General features: G+C 38.8%; 1 protein-coding gene and 1 pseudogene across 1 annotated transcript in view; one reads left to right on the top strand and one right to left on the bottom strand.

Annotated features, from left to right (window-relative positions):
• The first annotated feature begins 1723 nt into the window (after nucleotides 1-1723).
• LOC101047118 (nuclear receptor coactivator 4 pseudogene) lies at nucleotides 1724-3630 on the top strand (annotated as a pseudogene).
• A 2085-nt stretch (nucleotides 3631-5715) lies between these two features.
• HERC5 (HECT and RLD domain containing E3 ubiquitin protein ligase 5) overlaps nucleotides 5716-19092 on the bottom strand; it is a 56638-nt gene continuing 43261 nt past the window's right edge. Inside the window, exons 18-23 of the mRNA XM_003924006.3 lie at nucleotides 17221-17387; nucleotides 12193-12259; nucleotides 11214-11284; nucleotides 7438-7621; nucleotides 7254-7356; nucleotides 5716-6206 (exon numbers count right to left, since the gene is read on the bottom strand). Of these exons, the coding sequence (XP_003924055.1) occupies nucleotides 6001-6206; nucleotides 7254-7356; nucleotides 7438-7621; nucleotides 11214-11284; nucleotides 12193-12259; nucleotides 17221-17387 (798 nt within the window). The 3' untranslated portion in view covers nucleotides 5716-6000. The remainder of the gene's footprint in view (nucleotides 6207-7253; nucleotides 7357-7437; nucleotides 7622-11213; nucleotides 11285-12192; nucleotides 12260-17220; nucleotides 17388-19092) is intronic.

The following is a 19092-nucleotide window of genomic DNA, read 5'->3' as shown; positions in this document are numbered from 1 at the left end:
CCACCACATTCTGCTACTTCTAGTGGCCCTATGAAATACAACACCTGTATTGGGAATTCAACAGGTTTCTAGTGTTCTTCCCCAAGCTTCTCACTAGCAAATCATTCTGGCTTTCTGTCTGTTCATAGGGACAAAAGCTGCCCATTATGTACCTCATGTTGCACGCCATGGCTTTGACCCCACCACTTCCATTTGTTGCCCTGTAAACCCACTATGAGGAACACTTATTCCTACACTGATGAAATTTTTCCTCACTTTTCCTCCTCGATAATTCACTGACTTGACAATGCCAGGGGACCTACTTCTTCCTTAGAGACACTTAACAAGATTCTCTTTTTAAATGCCCTCAATTGCATCACTAACAAATCATCTTTAACTACCCTGTTAATGAGATCCTTCCCACCAGCTCTAAATGAGAAATTCCCATCATGAGGGAGCAAAAACTTGCCTATTGTGACCTACTCTTTATTTGCTGCCAATCCTGAAAAGGGGATTTTAAGGAGTCCCCTCTGAACTTGAGACTGCATCTAAAAGATGAAAATGATGATACCTACTTCAAGACCAAGTGAGAGTTTTAAGTTACATAGAAAATGTGAAAATATCTAGGAGAGCCAAGAGCTACAGTAGATTCTCCCTACTGTGTGTAGCGGTGGAGAAAGGCCTGTCTAGTATTCCAAGTTTTGTCCCTCTTAATGAAATGCTCCATTTGGAGGCGATTGTTGTTGTCTCCTTTTGCCACTAGATGGCACTTTTGGTTAACTCATGGGAGTTAACCACTGGCAATTGAGCCCCTGGAAGCAGAAAGAGAATAGGTAGCTTCCACCAGAATAAATGCAATGACAGCTGAAGTGAATCCTGAAAAATGAATAGGAATAACCAAGACAGAGGAGGAGGCAGAATTGAAGAGAGGAGGTAAGGAAGAGGGAGAGAGAGTGGTGCAATGGGCAGAAGGTTCCAGGCAAAAGAAAAAGCATATGTGAAAACACAGAAAAGAGACTGGCCCATTCAGGGAACTGAAATAGAATCATGGACTGCTTAATGTTTCTGTTAACAACAGACCATATATACAATGGTAGTCCCATAAGATTATAATATTAGGAGCTGAAAATTCTCATCTAGTAGCATCATAGCTGTCACAATATTGTAAAGCAATTGCTTTATTTTTTAAATAAATTAATGTAGCCTGAGTGTACAGTGTTGATAAAGTCTACAATGGCATAATACCCTAAGTCTTCACATTCACTTACCACTTACCTCGCTGACTCGCTCAGAGCAACTTCCAGTCCAGCAAGCTCCATTCATGGTACCATTTTTTATCTTTCATATCATGTTTTTACTATACCTTTTCTATTTTTAGATACACAAATATTGACCATTGTGTTACAACTGCCTACAGTGTTCCGTATAGTAACATGCTGTACAGGTTTGTAGCACTGTGCAAACAACACAGAATGTACTTATAAACACGGTAAGTATACTCTGATGTTTGCGCAGTAACAAAATCGCCTGAAACAGTGGGAGATGAGGCTGGAGCTGTACACAGGGCACATCAAGAAGGATGTGGGAGGTGTAATAATAGTGTCAGTAAAATCAGACTTTATTGCCTGACTTTTTAATTGCTTGGATTTGTGCAAGACTCCTTACATGGAGTCAGAGCAATAGTAGGTAATAATTGTCCAATGTGAAGAATAAAGGAGGAAGCAAAAAGGCTCCAGTCAGTTGAAAAGATCCCTTTAAAAAGCCTCCTCAGGAGTTTTGTGTGGGGCTGTGTCTCTGTGGAGAGGGATTGGAAGCTGGGGCAGTGAGCAGAATAAACACCACACATGACCAGAATGGCTGCTCCAGTAATAGAGAACCCCTTTTGGGGTGTAGTGATGCACATGGAGGGACTTGGAGCTTGCTATTGGTGGAGTTTTCTGGGACGAACAGCAAATGAAAGACAACTTGTAAAAGTCAAAGCTGAGATTCACAGTTGTATAAGCTGTCACCTGGAATGCCTTAGAAACTGTGAGGTGGCTGTATGAACAGGTAGACCTCATCTATCAGCTTAAAGAGGAGACACTTCAGGCCCAGCTGCTCTATTGGTTATTAGGCCAGTTCAATGGTCTTATTCATTAACTGAAGTGCACCCAAAACAAAGATCTAGCCAATCAAGTCTTTGTGCCTGGAGGGACTGGACTGTTTGACCCTTAAGTTGGAAGATTCAACTGTCCTGCTCTTCAAAGCAGACACACTGCTCTACATGACTATCACCACATTGGGGTTTCTCAAAACCATTCAAATTCCTAAGCACTTCATGCCTCATGCTAGTTCATCAAGTATCAGGCCCTTCATGGAGAAGAGAGGCTATATGCTAATGCCAGAGCAGAAGTCAGCATCTAGCATCACAGATGTCCCTCTCAGCCAATGGCTCCTTGGAAGCAACCATACCAGCGGTCTTCAGGAACATACCCAGGAACAACCCCCCAGGACGAACCCAAAAGCAGACCTTGGAGAACAGACTTCTTCCAGAGCCTGAAATTTCTTCGGTAATGTCTGGGGCAACCTAATGGGCTTAGAAAACTTGCTCCTAAAGAGTCAGCAACAGGAAGTTTCTGAAAAACCAAGGTATTCAAAGTGACGCCATTTTACCACCAGTTCTTTCTCCATTGAATTGAAAAGGTAGACGATCTAGAGCTTTCTGATCAAGATGAGATGGATCTATCTGGCTGGCTGGTGACTCCCCAGGAATCCTATAAGCTGGAGAAGCCTGAGAATGGTAGTTGTGAAACCAGTGAGAAATGTAGTAAGTTCTTGTTCCCGTCCTACAATGTGAATGATTGGCTTGTCAAAACCAACTCCTATACCAACTGTCAGGGCAAACAGCCCAGTGGCATGGAGACTGAAAAACCTGGGCAATGTGAAGTGCCTCTGTGACTACTTGGAGTCCAAGAAACTGTCTACCCTCAGCATTGTTTCTGACGATTGACTTGTCCAGAACCATCAGGATACATGTAAAATAGAAGACACATGCAGAGCCAATGAGCCCTGCACAAGCTTTGCAGTGTGTGTGTATGAGAATTGAGAAGGAAGCTCTGTGTAAGTGGCTTCTAAAGAAAGATGGACAAAAAAATGGGATGCCTGTGGAACCCAAATCTGAGCCTAAGAAGCATCAAGATTCCCTGAATATGTGGCCCTGTCCTTCCAGAAAAGAACAAGCTAAGGCACCAAAGGCAATGGCTCCTTCTAGAATTGCTAATTCCTTCCAAGTCATAAACAACAGTCCCTTGTCAGAGTGGCTCATCAGGCCCCCATAAAAGGAAGGAAGTCCCAAGGAAGTGCCTAGTACTGAGGACAGGGCTGGCCAACAAAAGCTTAAAAGCCCCACAGTCCTTTCCTGGTGTCCCTTTAATACAAGTGACTAGGTCCTGCCAGGAAAGATGGGTACCCTCAGCCAGTGATCCTCTGTAGAAAACGAGTGGCTACTTCAGAAGAAGGGCTCAGGAAGTATTACTTAATCCACCCCTACGGAAGGAACACAACTTCCTTCAAGACCATGATAGCTACCCTGCAGTTTGTGATCTCTTTACCTGTATGAAGCTTAAAGTCGATAAAGAGAAGTAGTTCTATCAAACTCCTCTACAGATGTGAAGGAACAGACAAGAATTCAGCAGCTGTTCTGCAGATTATCACATATCCACGAGCTGAGTGACTGTGGCTTGCCAAACCATTGTGTTTCTGGGTCTGATCAATTAGCTTTCCTGCCTAATTTTGAACTAGTGATGCAAAATAAGTCATCACGTTATTATGAGTTACTATTTAAAAGAAAAATGCGATTTGATGCTGAGGTGATTCTGTTCCTTCCTTTTTACAGAAGTATTAATTCAGTCCCACACTAGAAATGTAGCATGTTGGTGGAGCTTTTCACAAGCCTCTCAGGCTCCTTAAATTGGGTTATTACTAAAAGTACATTAAAACACTGTAGTTTTAAAAAGGAAGTATTTCTGTAATTGAAGTGTATTGTATTCTAAAGCTAGTAAACTTCCCTAACTTTTAATTGCCCTTTAGCAGCTTCTCTTGCTGTGGGTTTTCTTCTATTAGGGGCTCAAACAATTTTTCCCTTCTATTAACACATAATATATTTTATACACAAAAAAATCTTGCCAGTAGTGATTACCAAAACATGTACAAATAATCTTGGTAATTTTTGACATTAATTACCAAACATTTTAGCCTACATGTTAATTTTACAGTCTTTTTCTTCACTTGAGAGAAACTGAGCTACTACAAATTTTGTCTTTATTTCTTTTTCTAAATCAAGCTTGTCCTACCCACAGCCCACAGGCCCTAGGACGGCTTTGAATTCGGCCCAACATAAATTTGTAAATTTTCTTAAAACACAAGATGATTTTTTTGCGATTCTTTTTTTTTTCTTTTTTTTTTAGTTCATTAGCTATTATTAGTGTATTTTATATGTGGCCCAAGCCAGTTCTTCTTCCCATGTGGCCCAGGGAAGCAAAAAGATTGGACACCCCTGCTCTAAATGTTATTAGAGTATCCAGTGAGCTCTTTTAGAAGGGCTCTGTATTAACACCATTTTCAAGGTAGTTTTAGTAGACTCTTGCAAAATATTCTATAGATATATATATGGTTTAAAAGTGCCCCAGTGCTGACTAAGAGCAAATAAGCAAGACATGTTGGAAATGTAGTATGGTACTTGAACCACTCACTATCCTAGGGATTACTGGTACATCCTCTGTAAATGGAAGCTGAGCTTGATCCCTGGTGTTTTTAACTAGGGATAAAGGTGTCCTCTCACTGCAAGCACAGCATACCTGTACCTCAAGTACAATGCAATGACATCTTAGTTATCAGGCTGCTTTCAACACTGGCACCTTGCTTTCAACACTGGGTATTCATTGAAGCTTTATGAAAATTACTGACGTTTTCTCAGTATCCTCAAACTCATGTCCATGCTTTAAAAAGTCTGCAGGAGAGAAATGGGGTTTATGTTTTAAAATTCTCTAAGATATCTTTACCACTTTCCAGACTTTGAAACTATGAAGCTTTTAAACTGCCTATGTTATAGAAAATACTTTTGGGAAAATGTCATTGTCATATAGCTTCACTACATTTCTTTGAATCACAGCTGAAAAGAGCTTTGTATTATTCTTTACACTCCACCCAGATATCATTTAGAACTATTACAATAATAAGGTGATGGGTAAAAACAACTTAAGAGCCTTTCCAGTATCTTCAGTTGAAGCTAACTTTGTAGTTTCTTTCTGGAGCCTAAGACACTATATTTTATGTTATCAAAACGTAATTTACATAAATCACTATGTTAATGAGCATATAAAACATTCTTTTGCATGGATGGATTTTGTACCTAACTCCATTAAAAGCATAACAGCCATTTAAATAAAAAAGCTTCCTCAGAAGCTACTCCCAGTGACTTTCACCATTGCCACCTGTCCCTTGAAGAGAGGCTCGGCAATGTATGATTTTAAAAGACTGAGCACAATACCACTATCATATAGGGAATCTGTACCAAAAGAAGGGGAGAATAGATATTAGGTAGATAATTACAACTTCAAAAAAATACTTCTAAGCTAAAGGGTCATTTAAACATCTGTGTGAGAGACACAGCTTAATCTATATTATAATTGATACAGCTTACACGCAATGACAGTAATTCCAAAAGAGCTGGTAAACACATTGAGTAGCAAATAACACTTTTATGTTAATTTTTGAATTATTTTATTTTTGAAAAATATTTCCCAAAAGAGGTAAGGAATATGATGTAGGCACAGGGGTGTCCAAGGAAGAGAATACAGTCATGGGTTCTTAGTTTCTGTTTCTGGTTAGGCAAGTAAAGCCTCTTTTTCATCTCTCCTTCCCATATATCACTAGAGACAGAAACAAAAAACCATGGCTTCAGGCTGTTAAAAGCCTGAAATAAAACAAAGCAGAGTAACAATAACAACAATAACAACAACAAAATAAGGACAAGCTCGCTGGTCAGCCAAATCCTCTGTTGTTGTTGATGGCTACTTCAAGTGCTTCTTCTACCCTTTCCATTGTAGAATACTTAGGGAGGAAGAGAACACTGAAACATGTCAGTGCTCTCATAGGGTCTCTTTCATTCCAGTTTTCAGGACAGCAAAATGTTATTTTCATATTCTTTAAATCTTTCATTTGTATTCTATCAGTTCCTGTAAGAAATACTAAAAGAGAAATAAAATAAGGCAATCTGTTTTACATAGAGACCAAAATCTCTTTACAGAGAAAAAAGAATCTATTTGCAAAACTATTGTGAGCCCATGTGCAGTGTCCTACATTTGACAGTGCATTGGAAATTATATTATGACAATGTCTGTCACATAGTCACTGCCCTCAAGCAGCTTAAAGTCTGACTGGGAATATTAGATTCTTGTGAAGAAAAAGACACATAATAGCAAGAGAAAAGCTGTAAGGTATACGACAGCCCAGTCAATGCTGTGCTTGAGAACAGGGAGAGAAAGCCAGGTGGGATGACTGAGGGGACTTCCAAGATTTCACAATTATGCCAGACCTTTAAGTATGGAAAGGTTCAGAAAGGCAACAAGGAGGTAGGTGAGGTTCAAGGCAGGAGAAAGAACCTTAGAGAAAGGCCTGGAGGTGGGCAGATGCAAGGTAAGCTCAGGAGTGTTCAGACAATAGGATTGTTTGGTTGAAACAAAAATTTCCTCTAAGAGTTAAGACTAGAAAGGTAGGCTGGGCTTCTGTTAAGTCTATATATCTTGTAACAAACATGTTATCTACAAAAATAAAAATAGAAGATAAATGTTTCTCAAAAGTAAGGAAGTAGAAAATGAGAAAGTCATTAAGCCTAGAGTTAAAGATACAAGTAAAATAGCTTGTGTACAGTAATAGCAAACACAGTATTAATAATATAGCAACAGTAAAAATTAGCCAAATAAACTATCTTAGTTAATTCCACAAAGGGTGAATAAGTGAATAATGACAGGGCTACAGAAAAAAGGCTTGATATTTTAGCTTAGATGAAGAAACAAAAATTTTAAAAGCATTAAGAAGGGATGAAATCACAGGAGAAAACATTGCTTATATATATTAACATTTGTTTTTTGATATTGGGACAGAGAGGATGTTCAATTGGACTAGGTATATCTCTGACACTCTCATTTATTACAAATGGTATCTATCATAAAGGAAATTTTTATCCCATTAAAAAAACCCACAACTACAGATCTATTCCTTGATATAATACTTACCAAGGAATTTTTTCTTTTCCTCCAGAGTCAATTTGTGGAAAGCCTCCCAAAACATCACTATGGTGGGATGTGAACTGTCATATTCTGGTTTATAATGTGCATTCTAGAGAAAATACAAAAAGAAAAGTTACTGAGGAAATAGGAAGAAAAACTGAATTTAATTAACTTAGACTTTATGATGTACCTTTTCAAATGTTTTCCAATCATAATCTGTATTTCCAACAATAACATCCTTCAGTTCTTCAGGATGAAATAATTTGATAATGTCCTCTTCACACATTTTGTAAAATCCTCTCCGAAATTCTTCATAAACCACCTTTACAGAGTCATTGAAAATGTAATCTATATACTTAGAAACATAGTCTCTCCTATAATAAAACAAAATGTTATTTCCACTTAATGCAGTATCCTGAACAAAACAGGGGCTAAAAATAAAAGCTACACCACCTAACAGTTTTTGAGTACTTACCATGTGCCATGGACTGTCATAGTTACTACTTAGAGATTATCTAATGTAATTTTTATAAAAACTCCATCATATGCTGCTTATAACATATATAACTTAAATGTGGAAACATAAAAAGATTAAAGTCAAAGAAGGGAAAAAGATATACTATGCAAACACCAACCAAAATGAATCTGGTGTAGCTATACTAAAATCAGACAAACATGACTAGGAAAGAAAAGTACATTTCCTAATGACAACCAGGGCATATATCAGGAAGGTAAAAAAATTCTAAAATTTGTTACATGCTTAGTAAAACAACTTCAACATATACGAATTAGTAACTTAACAAAACTTAAAGAAACAGTCATATCCACATGTATAGTATAGATGCTAATATACCTCTTCTAGTAACTAGCAGAAAAGTTGCTGGAAGTGGTGGCTCACGCCTTTAATCCCAGCACTTTGGGAGGCCGAGGTGGGCTGATCATGAGGTCAAGAGATGGAGAACATCCTGGCCAGCATGGTAAAACCCTGTCTCTACTAAGAATAGAAAAATTAGCTGGGCGTGGTGGCTCCTGCCTGTAGTCCCAGCTACTCGGGAGGCTGAGGCAGGAGAATCGCCTGAACTGGGGAGGCACAGGTTCCAGTGAACTGGGATTGCACCACTGCACTCCAGCCTGGTGACAGAGTGAGACACTGCCTCAAAAAAAAAAAAAAAAAAAAAAAAAAAAAAGAAAAAAAAGAAAAGCAGACAAAAAATTTTAAGGCCCTAGAAGATTCAAAAACAATAAATGATCCAAGAAAGTTATTTAGAATACTGTAGCAAAATCTCTACATAGAAAACTAGATAACATTTTTTTCAAGAGTGACTAAAGACAAGCTAAACAAATGGAGATTCTATATTTATAGATTAAAGACTCATTATTTTAAGATGTTGCCAGGTGTGATGGCTGGTACCTGTAATCTCAGCACTTTGGGAGGCCAAAGCAGGCAAATCACCTGAGGTCAGGAGTTTGAGACCAACCTCGCTAACATGGTAAAACCCCATTTCTACTAAAAATACAAAAAATTAACTGGACATAGCGGTGTGCGCCTGTAATCCCAGCTATTCTGGAGGCTGACGCAGGAGAATTGCCTGAACCCGGGAGGCAGAGGCTGCAGTGAGCAGAGATTGTGCCATTGCACTCCAGCTTGAGCAACAAGAGTGAAACTCCATCTCGGGAAAAAAAAAAAAAAAAAAAAAAGTCAACTTTCCCAAAATTGATCTATATAGGTTTAATACAATCGCAGTTGTTTTTTTTTTTGAGATGGAGTCTTGCTCGGTCACTGGGGTGGAGTGCAATGGCACAATCTCAGCTCACTGCCACCTCCACCTCCTGGGTTCAAGCGATTCTCCTGCCTCAGCTTCCCTAGAAGCTGGGACTATAGGTGCGTGCCACCACGCCCAGTTAAGTCTTGTATTTTTAGTAGAGATGGGGTTTCACCACGTTGGCCAGGATAGTCTTGAGCTCTTGACCTTGTGATCTGCCCACCTGGGCCTCCCAAAGTGCTAGGATTACAGGTGAGAGCCACCACACCTGGCACAATCACAGTTAAATGAAAAAATAAAACCTGATCCATATCTTGCATCTTACTAAAAAATCAATTAAAGTGGATTGTAGATCTAAATATGAGAAATAAAATAAGCTTCTAGAAGAAAATATAGGGCAATATACTCATAGCCATAGGATAGGGAAGTATTCAGAAAATAGAAAACGGAAAAACACTAAGCATTAAGGAAAATATTGATTAAAGTAGACTACATTACAACTTCAAATTTTGGTTAATCAAAAGACACATTTAAAAAGTGAAAAGACAAGCTACAGTATATAAGAAGATATTTGCAGTACATATAACCAACAAAATACGTGCATCTAGAACTCCCATAAACTGACAAGAAAAAAAAAAAAAAGCAACAGAAAAATAGACTAAAGATGTGGAATAATTATTTCTGAAAAGAGGATATTCAAACAACCAATAAGCATATAAAGTGCTTAGCATTAGTAATCAGAGAAATGGAGATTAAAACCACAATGAAATACTACTATATACCCACCAGAATGGCTAATTTAAAAAAGACTAGTAATACTAAGCATTAGAGTGGATATGGAGCAATTAGAACTGTCAAACCCTACTGGTGAAAGTCTGCCTCCGTTTTTTGTTTGCTTATTGACAGCTTTCAAGTCCCACTCCTCCTCCTTTTTCCTCTTTTGCCTACACATCTGCACAACACAGGCTTGCTCCCTGGGCACCTACTGATGGCTGTATGGCTTAAACTTCCTCACGCATGCTCTGGGTTGCACGGGAACCCTGACCCTGGCCCCATGCCTGAACCACCATAAAAACTAAAGCCACCTGCCTCTCTCTTCACTTAAGCCAAACAGACCAACTTGGATGCCTGCCCAGCTCTCCTCAGAAGACCCTATTATGTACTAAACATTTTCAAACTCTCTGGCATACATATGGCATCATCCATATCAATATCCAAACGAATTTCAGGTAGGAGGGTTGATCCTGCTCTGCATGGGGCAAGGGGCAACCACAAGGCACTGAGCACTTCTCCCAGTTACATACCAACAGAAATGCTTGCACATAAACAACACACATGTACAAGAATGTTCACCATGGCATTATGCATAATAGTACAAAACTTGAAATACTACAGATATATAAACTGTGATGTATTCATACAATATACAACTATACAGATGGAAATGTTCTATTTCTTGATCTGGCTAGTAATTACGAAGGCATGTTTGCTTTGTGAAATTCACTAAACTGCACATTTATGATTGGTGCAATTTTCTGTTTTACAGATTACACTTCAATACAAAGTTTTTAAAAAAGATTAGGAAATCATGGAAAAAGATGTAGGCCAGCATGCTTCCTAGTGATCTCTTTGCTACTCTGACCAACTATCAAGGAAAAGTTCTATAACCCCAACTCCATGGCTTTCAATGGCATTCTGTAAGATATTGGGAAGTCAGAATACCATAGTAATGTTTTCAACAAATACTTACTACGTGCCTGCAATGTACCAGGCACCACTGTAGACTACTCTAGGTACTGAATCTACAGTGATAAAGAATACAGACCAAGCCCCTAACACATTCACTATCATGGGGAAAAAAAAGGAGAAATAAATAAGCAAATAAACTCTAAGGGTAGGTGATATGTGATATGAAAAGAAAAAGTAAAGCAGAGTGAAAGGATGATGAGGGATAGATGTTGGTGTTATAATTTTGGAAAGGAAGAAAAGGAAAGGTCTCTATGAGAAAGCCATTTCCATTCTTTACCACAATATAAACTCCATGATATGTATGTAAAAACACATATAACACACACCAAATTCTCTGCCTTGGTGAAAAATGATTAATGAGAATGAAAAATTACAAGAGCTAAAAGGAATTTTTAGAGCTCAGTGAAATAAAAATAGTATATATAAACCAAATATTTTATTTATTTGTACCTACTTGTTAGTCTGGTTGACAATTATGTTACTTCCATTAGGAATTAAGTCGGTGTCATTTCTGTCCCAGTGTACCTGTAACCACAAATGAACTCAGATAATATCTCCAACATAATTTTGAACAATCTGTCATCAACAAAAACACTTTGGATCAACAAAAACCTTTTCTAAAGAATTTTTTAAAATGTTTATTTTTGTCACAAAAGATAGCATGGAATATACAAACAAAAAATTATACCCTATCATACTGAATAAAAATGAATTTTTTCAAAACTTGAGTTCTCTTATTGTAACTGATCAAATTAAACAAATTGGAAAACTGCCATATCTCAGTACTCACTTCATACTGTGTAGACCCAGTATGGTAGATTTACAAAAATGGCCACAAATTCTTCCCATCCTGGTTCTCCTGCCCTTTTGCCTAGTGACTTGCAACACTTCCAATCAAGTGGGGAGGCTATCTCTTCAGCCACTGAATCTGGGCATGGCCATGTGAAGTACTTTAGCCAATGGAACCTAACAGAAGCAGAAGCTTGTGTGCTGGAGCTTGCTATCTCTTCCTCTCTGTAACCCTAAGGCCACCATGTGAAGAACAAACTGCAGTCTTGCTTCAAAAGCCTCAGCTAGCTTATTGGAGAATGAAAGACCACAGGGAACCGAGACAAGCTGTTCCAGTTGATACCCTTTAACCCAACCAGCCTCTGCCAGCTACTAGGCATGTGAATGACACCACTGTAGAACATCCAGCCCAGTTAAGTTGGCCCAGTTTGGAAACTCACAAAACTGTATTTGTTGTTTAGGCCACTAGGTTTTAGGGTTGGCTGTTATATAGTAAATCTAACTGATGCACCCAGATCATGATGAAGAACAATACCTTTCTCACTAATTCGGGTTTTTAAAGTAAAAGTTGACATGTTTGGTTAAATATGTTGAGGATTTATCAGATTAAAATTAATCTGTTATCTGCTTTTATTGTTACTCACATTAAAATGGATGTAAAATACTTCTTCAAAGTTATCACCTTCATCATCCAGAATTGTTTGCAAATTCCTAAGGAAAAAATAATCTTGCCTTTAAAAAGGTAATAACTGTGATCACTAGATATATCATCTAAAATAAAGAATGTATAGCACTCTGAAGGTAGGAGGTCACATATAGTTCACAGCACCTCTTTCTCTGCATACTGATAGTCTAAACAGGGCCAGACCTCAACTAAACTTGTCAAATTTAGGAAGTTTATCTTCAATCTGCAGGCTGACTGCCTACTTTACAGCTCTCTTCCCTTTACCCTAAATTCCTTACCTAATGATTGTAGGTTTCTATTCAGAAAAAGATTCATAACATGTTCACGGATACTGAAAACTCATTCAAACTGGTGTTACCTTTCTACAGAATAGGTCTCATATTAAATATCAGGTATCAGTAACTCTGAGGAGTAGGTGGGCCAAATGACCTTCTCTGCATCTCTTGTCCCAATATCATCAAGCTTAAGAAACACCTGAAATTAGACTGCCTTAATAGTTTCAGGGCATTTGTGAGAATAGAGGTCACATCAAAATGGACAGTAACCAATCTTTAAATATTTCCATCCTGTCATTCTATGATGCTTTATACATGCATTGAAGTAACATGTCTTGTATTTGCTCATTCACTCAAATATTTATTCAACAAACATTTAAGTAACCCCTATTGTAGGGGGCACAGGGGATGTAAAGTTGAGACTAAGATATTACTGCCAATAAACTCTAGAACTTGAAGGTTAGGTATGCTGATGGGAGTTCCACCTACAATACAGTGAGGTATGTGGGCAGAGAACTATGGAAATCACACAGGTATAGGCTTAAAAGAGCACAGTCCACTAAGGCAGTACCTAGTAGAGTCATGGGGGTGAGGCTGCTCTAGAGACCCCAGAAGAGCCCCCAGTGTGCAATTCTTGCCTGAGGGAGAACCACAAGCACTCAACACTAATGTGTAAGAGCTTCCAGGTGAGCTGTGCCCAACAAAGCCATGGGGATTGGGCAGCCTGGAAACTTAGGAGCCCAACCCCAACCCTAGTATGTCCTGAAGGTGAGACATTGAGTCAAAGATTGTTCTCAAGTCTTAAGATTTAATGTTGCATGCCATGTTGGGTTTTAGACTTTGTTGGGACCTATTACCCCTTTATTCTTTCCTATTACTCCCTTTAGAATTGGGAATGTCTATCCTCTGCCTTTTCCATCATTATATTTTATTTAATTTATTTATTTTGAGACAGAGTCTCACTCTGTGGCCCAGGTTAGAGTGCAGAGGTATGATCTGGGCTAACTGCAATCTTCACCTCCCAAGTTCAAGCGATGCTCATGCTTCAGCCTCCTAACTGGAATCACAGGCACATGCCAAATCTTTAAGTTCGGTTTCTTTTCTAATAATAAATTCCACTTTAAATAATTCTCCCTGCTTGCATTTTGGTATAAGCAGTCAAGGAAAGCCATAGTGCTCCTTTACTACTTCGCTTAGAGATTTCTTCTGCCAAATATCCTGTTTTGTTGTTAAGAATCTTACTTTCCACAAAACACTAGGATACAACACAATTCAGCCATATTCTTTGCCACTTTGTAATAACAAAGTTCACCTCTCTTCCAGTTTCCAATGTGTTCCTCACTTCCATCTGAGACCTCTTCAGAATTGCCTTTATCGTCTGTGTTTCTACTAACGTGCTGATCACGACCACTTAGGTAATCTTTAAGAAGACTGGGGATTTCCCTACAGGTCTTCTCTTCTTCTGAGCCCTTGCCAGAACTGCTCTATAGGGCAATACAGGATTTTTCTAGCATGTATCTCAAAACTTTCACTACTTACTCATTACCCAGTTCCAAAGTTGCTTCCAACATCCCACTTCTTGGTACCAATTTCTTAGTCCATTTAGGCTGCTATAACAAAATACCTTAGACTGAGTAATTTATAAATAGAAATGTATTGCTCACAGTTCTGGAGGCTTGGAAATCCAAAATCAAAGTGCCAGCAGGTTTGGTGTCTGAATCTAAAGAAAATGGGTGACGACCCATTCCTTTTCAATGGTGCCTTCTATGTGTCCTCTCATGGTGGAAGGGGCAAACAGGCGCCCTTGAGCCTTGGACCTCTTTCATAAGGGAATGAATTCCACTCAGAAGGGCTCCACATTGGGGATTAGGCTTCAAAATATGAATTTTGGGGGAATATATTCAGACCCCCATAGCACCTTGTCTTTTGCATTTTTCTAATACCCTCTTGATGAAAAGAGAAGTTCTTTAATCTTTTCATAAATTTATTTTTTCTTTAGTGCTGGTGCACTGCAAGTATTTAAGAAATATCAAAAGATAAATCTTATATATTTTCATGATTCTTGCATTTAATATCTAAATCCTTCATCTACATGGAGTTGACTATCGTATATGGCATAAGACAAGGATCCACTTTTATTTTTTCCCTAGGTAGATATCATTTTTTTCCAGCTCCATTTATTAAGTAGTACTCCTATTCCCCTTGATCAAATATGTCACTTCTAATAAAGTTCCATATAGGCATGAATCCATTTCTGAGATTTCTCTTCTGTTCTATTGGAAAACCTGCACCAATATCACACTGTCCTAATTAATACAGCTTTCTAATAATTCTTGATAGCTGACAGACCAAGTTCTCCATCTTTATTTGTGTTAAAAATTATTCCTGGCTATTCTTGGCCCTTTGTTGTCTGTCCATATAAATTTTAGAACCAGGTTGTCAAGTTTAATAAAAAGCCTCCTGGGATTAAAATTGGAGTTTTACTGAATACAGAGAACAGTGGATCTGAGCCAATCCAGTAATTCTTGGGAATCCTTGGGCCTTTATAGTTAATGAGGTCAAAACTATTTTTATAACATCATTAAGATGTTCTTTGCCTCTTTCCACATTCTGTTCTGACAAGAAAAGAGTTTTCTGCCGGGTGCGGTGGCTCACACCTGTAATCCCAGCACTTTGGGAGACTGAAGGGGTGGATCACAAGGTCAGGAGTTCAAGACCAGCCTGGCCAAGATGGTGAAACCTTCTTTCTACTAAGAATACAAAAAAAAAAAAAAAATTAGCAGAGCATATGGTGGGCTCTTGTAATCCCAGCTACTTGGGAGGCTCAGGCAGAGAATTGCTTGAACCCGGGAGGTGGAGGATGCAGTGAGCAGAGATTGCACCACTGCACTCCAGCCTGGGAGACAGAGCGAGACTCCGTCTCAAAATTATACATACATACATACATAAAAATAAGAGTTTTCAAGAGGCTATATGATACTGTGGAATGCTCTGATAGCTAACAGAATGAATATTTGTATATTCCCGTGTTTAAAATATTTAATTTCTAATCTTGTATATATTGACAGATGTAACCAAGCTAAGTAAAAGCCCTTTGGAGTCCTCAATAATTTTTAAGAGCATATTAAGACCTAAAAGTTTGAGAAACAATGATATAAATTTAAAGATCTTTTAGTTCATGTATATTGTTATTAAGTTTATTAAGTCTTCTGAGGCATAAGCATTATTTATGTTATCTTCAATGTTTCCAGTAAAATAATGACTAACTTACCTTTTTCTTTCTAAATCCTGTACTTTTGATATTTTTTCCTTTTGTCTTATTAGAATAGTTAGTGTAATGATTAACAGATTTTGCAGCCAGACTGTGTTTAAATCATGGTTCTGCCATTATGGGGCCTTGAGCAAGTTACCTAACCTCTCTGTGTTTTACTTTCTGAATCTGTAAAAGTGGGATGATAATAATACTAAAATCATATTACTGTTCTTATTCTTCTCTTAAAATGGAGACAGGGTCTTCTTCTGTTGTCCAGGCTGGAGTGCAGTGGTATAATCATGGCTCACTGCAGCTTCGACCTCCAGGGCTCAATCTATCCACCCACCTCAGCCTCCTGAGTAGCTGGGACCACAGGCATGTGCCACCATGCCTGGCTAGTTTTTTTTTTTTGTAGAGATGAGTTCTCGCTATGTTGGCCAGGCTGGTCTCCTCAAACTCCTGGGCTCAAGTAAACCATCTACCTCAGCCTCCCAAAGTGCTAGGATTACAGGGATAAGTCATCATACCTGACCTGTTCTTACTCTTTAAAAAAAAAATCTCTGTAGTATTCCATTGCATAAGTATACCAAAAAGATATCATTCACTTATTGAAGGACATTTAGGGAGTCTTTATATTATAAACGATAAATACAGTGTATATTAGCATACACCAATCCTTGCATGGCTGTATATTTCTGGAAGTTAAATGTCTAGAAGTAGAACTGTTGAATCAACAAGGCAAACACATTTTGATTTTGATAAATCCTGCCACACTGTTCTCTGAAAAGGAGTACCAATTTATATTTCCACTAATAATACTTGAAATTAGAATGAAACTTTTCAAGCCCTTGCTAATACCACATAGCATCAACACTTCAAACCACTGTCAATTTCAAGTATAAATTAGCTTCTCATTTTAATATGCATTCTATGAGCACTGGTGAGATTGAAGACATTTTTATTTAGGAGGCATTGCTATTGCTTCTTTCCCAAGTTGCCTTCTTCGATACTTTATCAAGATTTCTTATGGATGTGTAGGAATGCTATACACAGCAGGGATATTAAAACTCTTCTGTTGCCATTTTTTTGTGAGGTGGTGGCTTCTCTTTTAACTTAGAAATGAGTTTCCATTTTAAAGGTGATAACATGAAACAGCATTTAATACAACCATCACTAGCAGATTCTGCACCAAGGTGCAACCCATGCTCTGTGCATGACTGCTTCTACACAGAAAAAGTTGAAAGATTAGTGCAAACATTGAAGACTAGTTATGGAAATAATCAACACTTCTTAATAGAAAATGAAACTGTTATCCAACAATTCTTGTCAAAGTTAAAACTGGACTAAAGTACCTAAAATGCTGCTGTTGAACATGAAAATATTATGAAGTGTGTGAATTTAAATATTTGCCTAAATATATGTTAGATAGGGTCCTTTCTCAGGAACTACATTTACTTACTTTCCCAAATCAGGACTGAGTTCTTTTAAATCTTCCAATGATGGCATTTGGTCCAAAAGTTTCTTAAACAGTGCCAGTGGGAAAGGGAGGTTGGCAACACTGCAATTGAACAGGGAAAGTCCACATAGCACCCCAAAGAAGAAGTATCTTTTCTTCTCAAATTTAGGCTGAAAAGCAAAAAAAAAAAAAAAAAAAAAAAGGTCTTAAAGTATTATGAGTTTTTATCAGCACAATAAAAAATTTATATTAAATAAATCTTTGTTCCTGTTTCATAAAATCAAATCTCAAATTGAAAAATTTTAAGCTCAAGATAGGAATGTTTAGGGTTTATATTAGGTTGGTGTAAAAGCAATTGTAGTTTTTGCCATTAAAAGTAAAGGCAAGGCCTGGTGTGGTGGCTCATGCCTGTAATCCCAGCACTTTGGGAGGCTGAGGCAGGCAGATGACCTGAGGTTGACAGTTTGAGACCAACCTCACCAACATGGAGAAACCCTGTCTCTACTAAAAATACAAAAATTGGCCAGGCATGGTGGTGCATGGATTCTAGCCCTTGGGAGGCTGAGGCAGGAGAATTGCTTAAACTTGGGAGGCAGAGGTTGCAGTGAGCAGAGATCGTGCCACTGCACCCTAGCCTGGGCAACAGACCAAGACTCTGTCTCAAAAAAAAAAAAGGTAAAACAAAAAACTGCAGTTAATTTTGCACCAACCTAATATTTGGCCATTAAGTCAATTTAAATCCCTGCCACTTTCATGCTTGTAATCCCAGCACTTTAGGGGCTGAGGTGAGTAGATCACCTGAGGTCAGGAGTTTGAGACCAGCCTGGCCAAAGTGGTGAAACCTCATCTCTACTAAAAATAAAAAAAAAAAATCAGCCAGGTGTGGTGGCAGAAGCCTGTAATCCCAGCTACTGTAATCCTGCCAGGCTGAGGTGGGAGAAGCCTGGGAGGTGGAGGTTCCAGTGAGCTAAGATCATACCACTGACCTCCAGCCTGGGTGACAGTGAGATTCCTTCATACACATACACACACAAAAGAAGATGTTTGAACTGGGCAGAGCCCACCACAGCTCAGCAAGGCTGCTGCAGGCAGACTGCCACACTAGATTCCCTCCTCACTGGGCAGGGCATCTCTGAGAAAAGGCAGCAGCCCGTCAGGGACTTACAAATAAAGCCCCACATTCCTGGGACAGAGCACCTGGGAAAAGGGGTGGCTGTGGGCACAACTTCAGCAGACTTAAACACTCCTGCCTGGCTGCTCTGAAGACAGCAGTGGATCTCCCAGCACAGCATTTGAGCTCTGATAAAGGACAGACTGCCTCTTCAAAGGGATCCCTGACCCTGTGGTATCCTGACTGTGAGACACTTCCCAGTATGGGCCAACAGACACCTCATACAGGAGAGCTCTGGCTGGCATCTAGTGAGTACCCCTCTGGGACAAAGCTACCAGAGGAAGAACATGCAGCAATATTTGCTGTTCTGCTGTCTCCCCCACCAGTGATACCCATGTAAGCGGGGTCTAGAATGGACTTCCAGCAACTCCAGCAGACCTGCAGCAGAGAGGCCTGACTGTCAGAAGGTGAACTAACAACAACAACAAAAAGAAATAGTTTCAACATCAACAAAAAGGACATCCATTAAGAGACCCCATCCAAAGGTCACCAACTTCAGAGACCAAAGATAGATAAATCCACTGGGAGAAACCAGTGCAAAAAGGTTGAAAATTCCAAACACCAGAATGCCTCTTCTCCTCCAAGGGATAACAACTCCTCTCCAGCAAGGGAACAAAACTGGATGGGGAATGAATTTGACAAATTGACAGAAATAGGCTTCAGAAGGTAGGTAATAACAAACTCCTCCGAGCTAAAGGAGCATG

This window comes from Saimiri boliviensis, chromosome 3 (genome assembly GCF_048565385.1).
Source record: "Saimiri boliviensis isolate mSaiBol1 chromosome 3, mSaiBol1.pri, whole genome shotgun sequence".
Taxonomy (NCBI): domain Eukaryota; kingdom Metazoa; phylum Chordata; class Mammalia; order Primates; family Cebidae; genus Saimiri; species Saimiri boliviensis.
The sequence above is the reverse complement of the archived record's forward strand: the minus strand, read 5'-3'. Positions and strand labels throughout refer to the sequence as shown.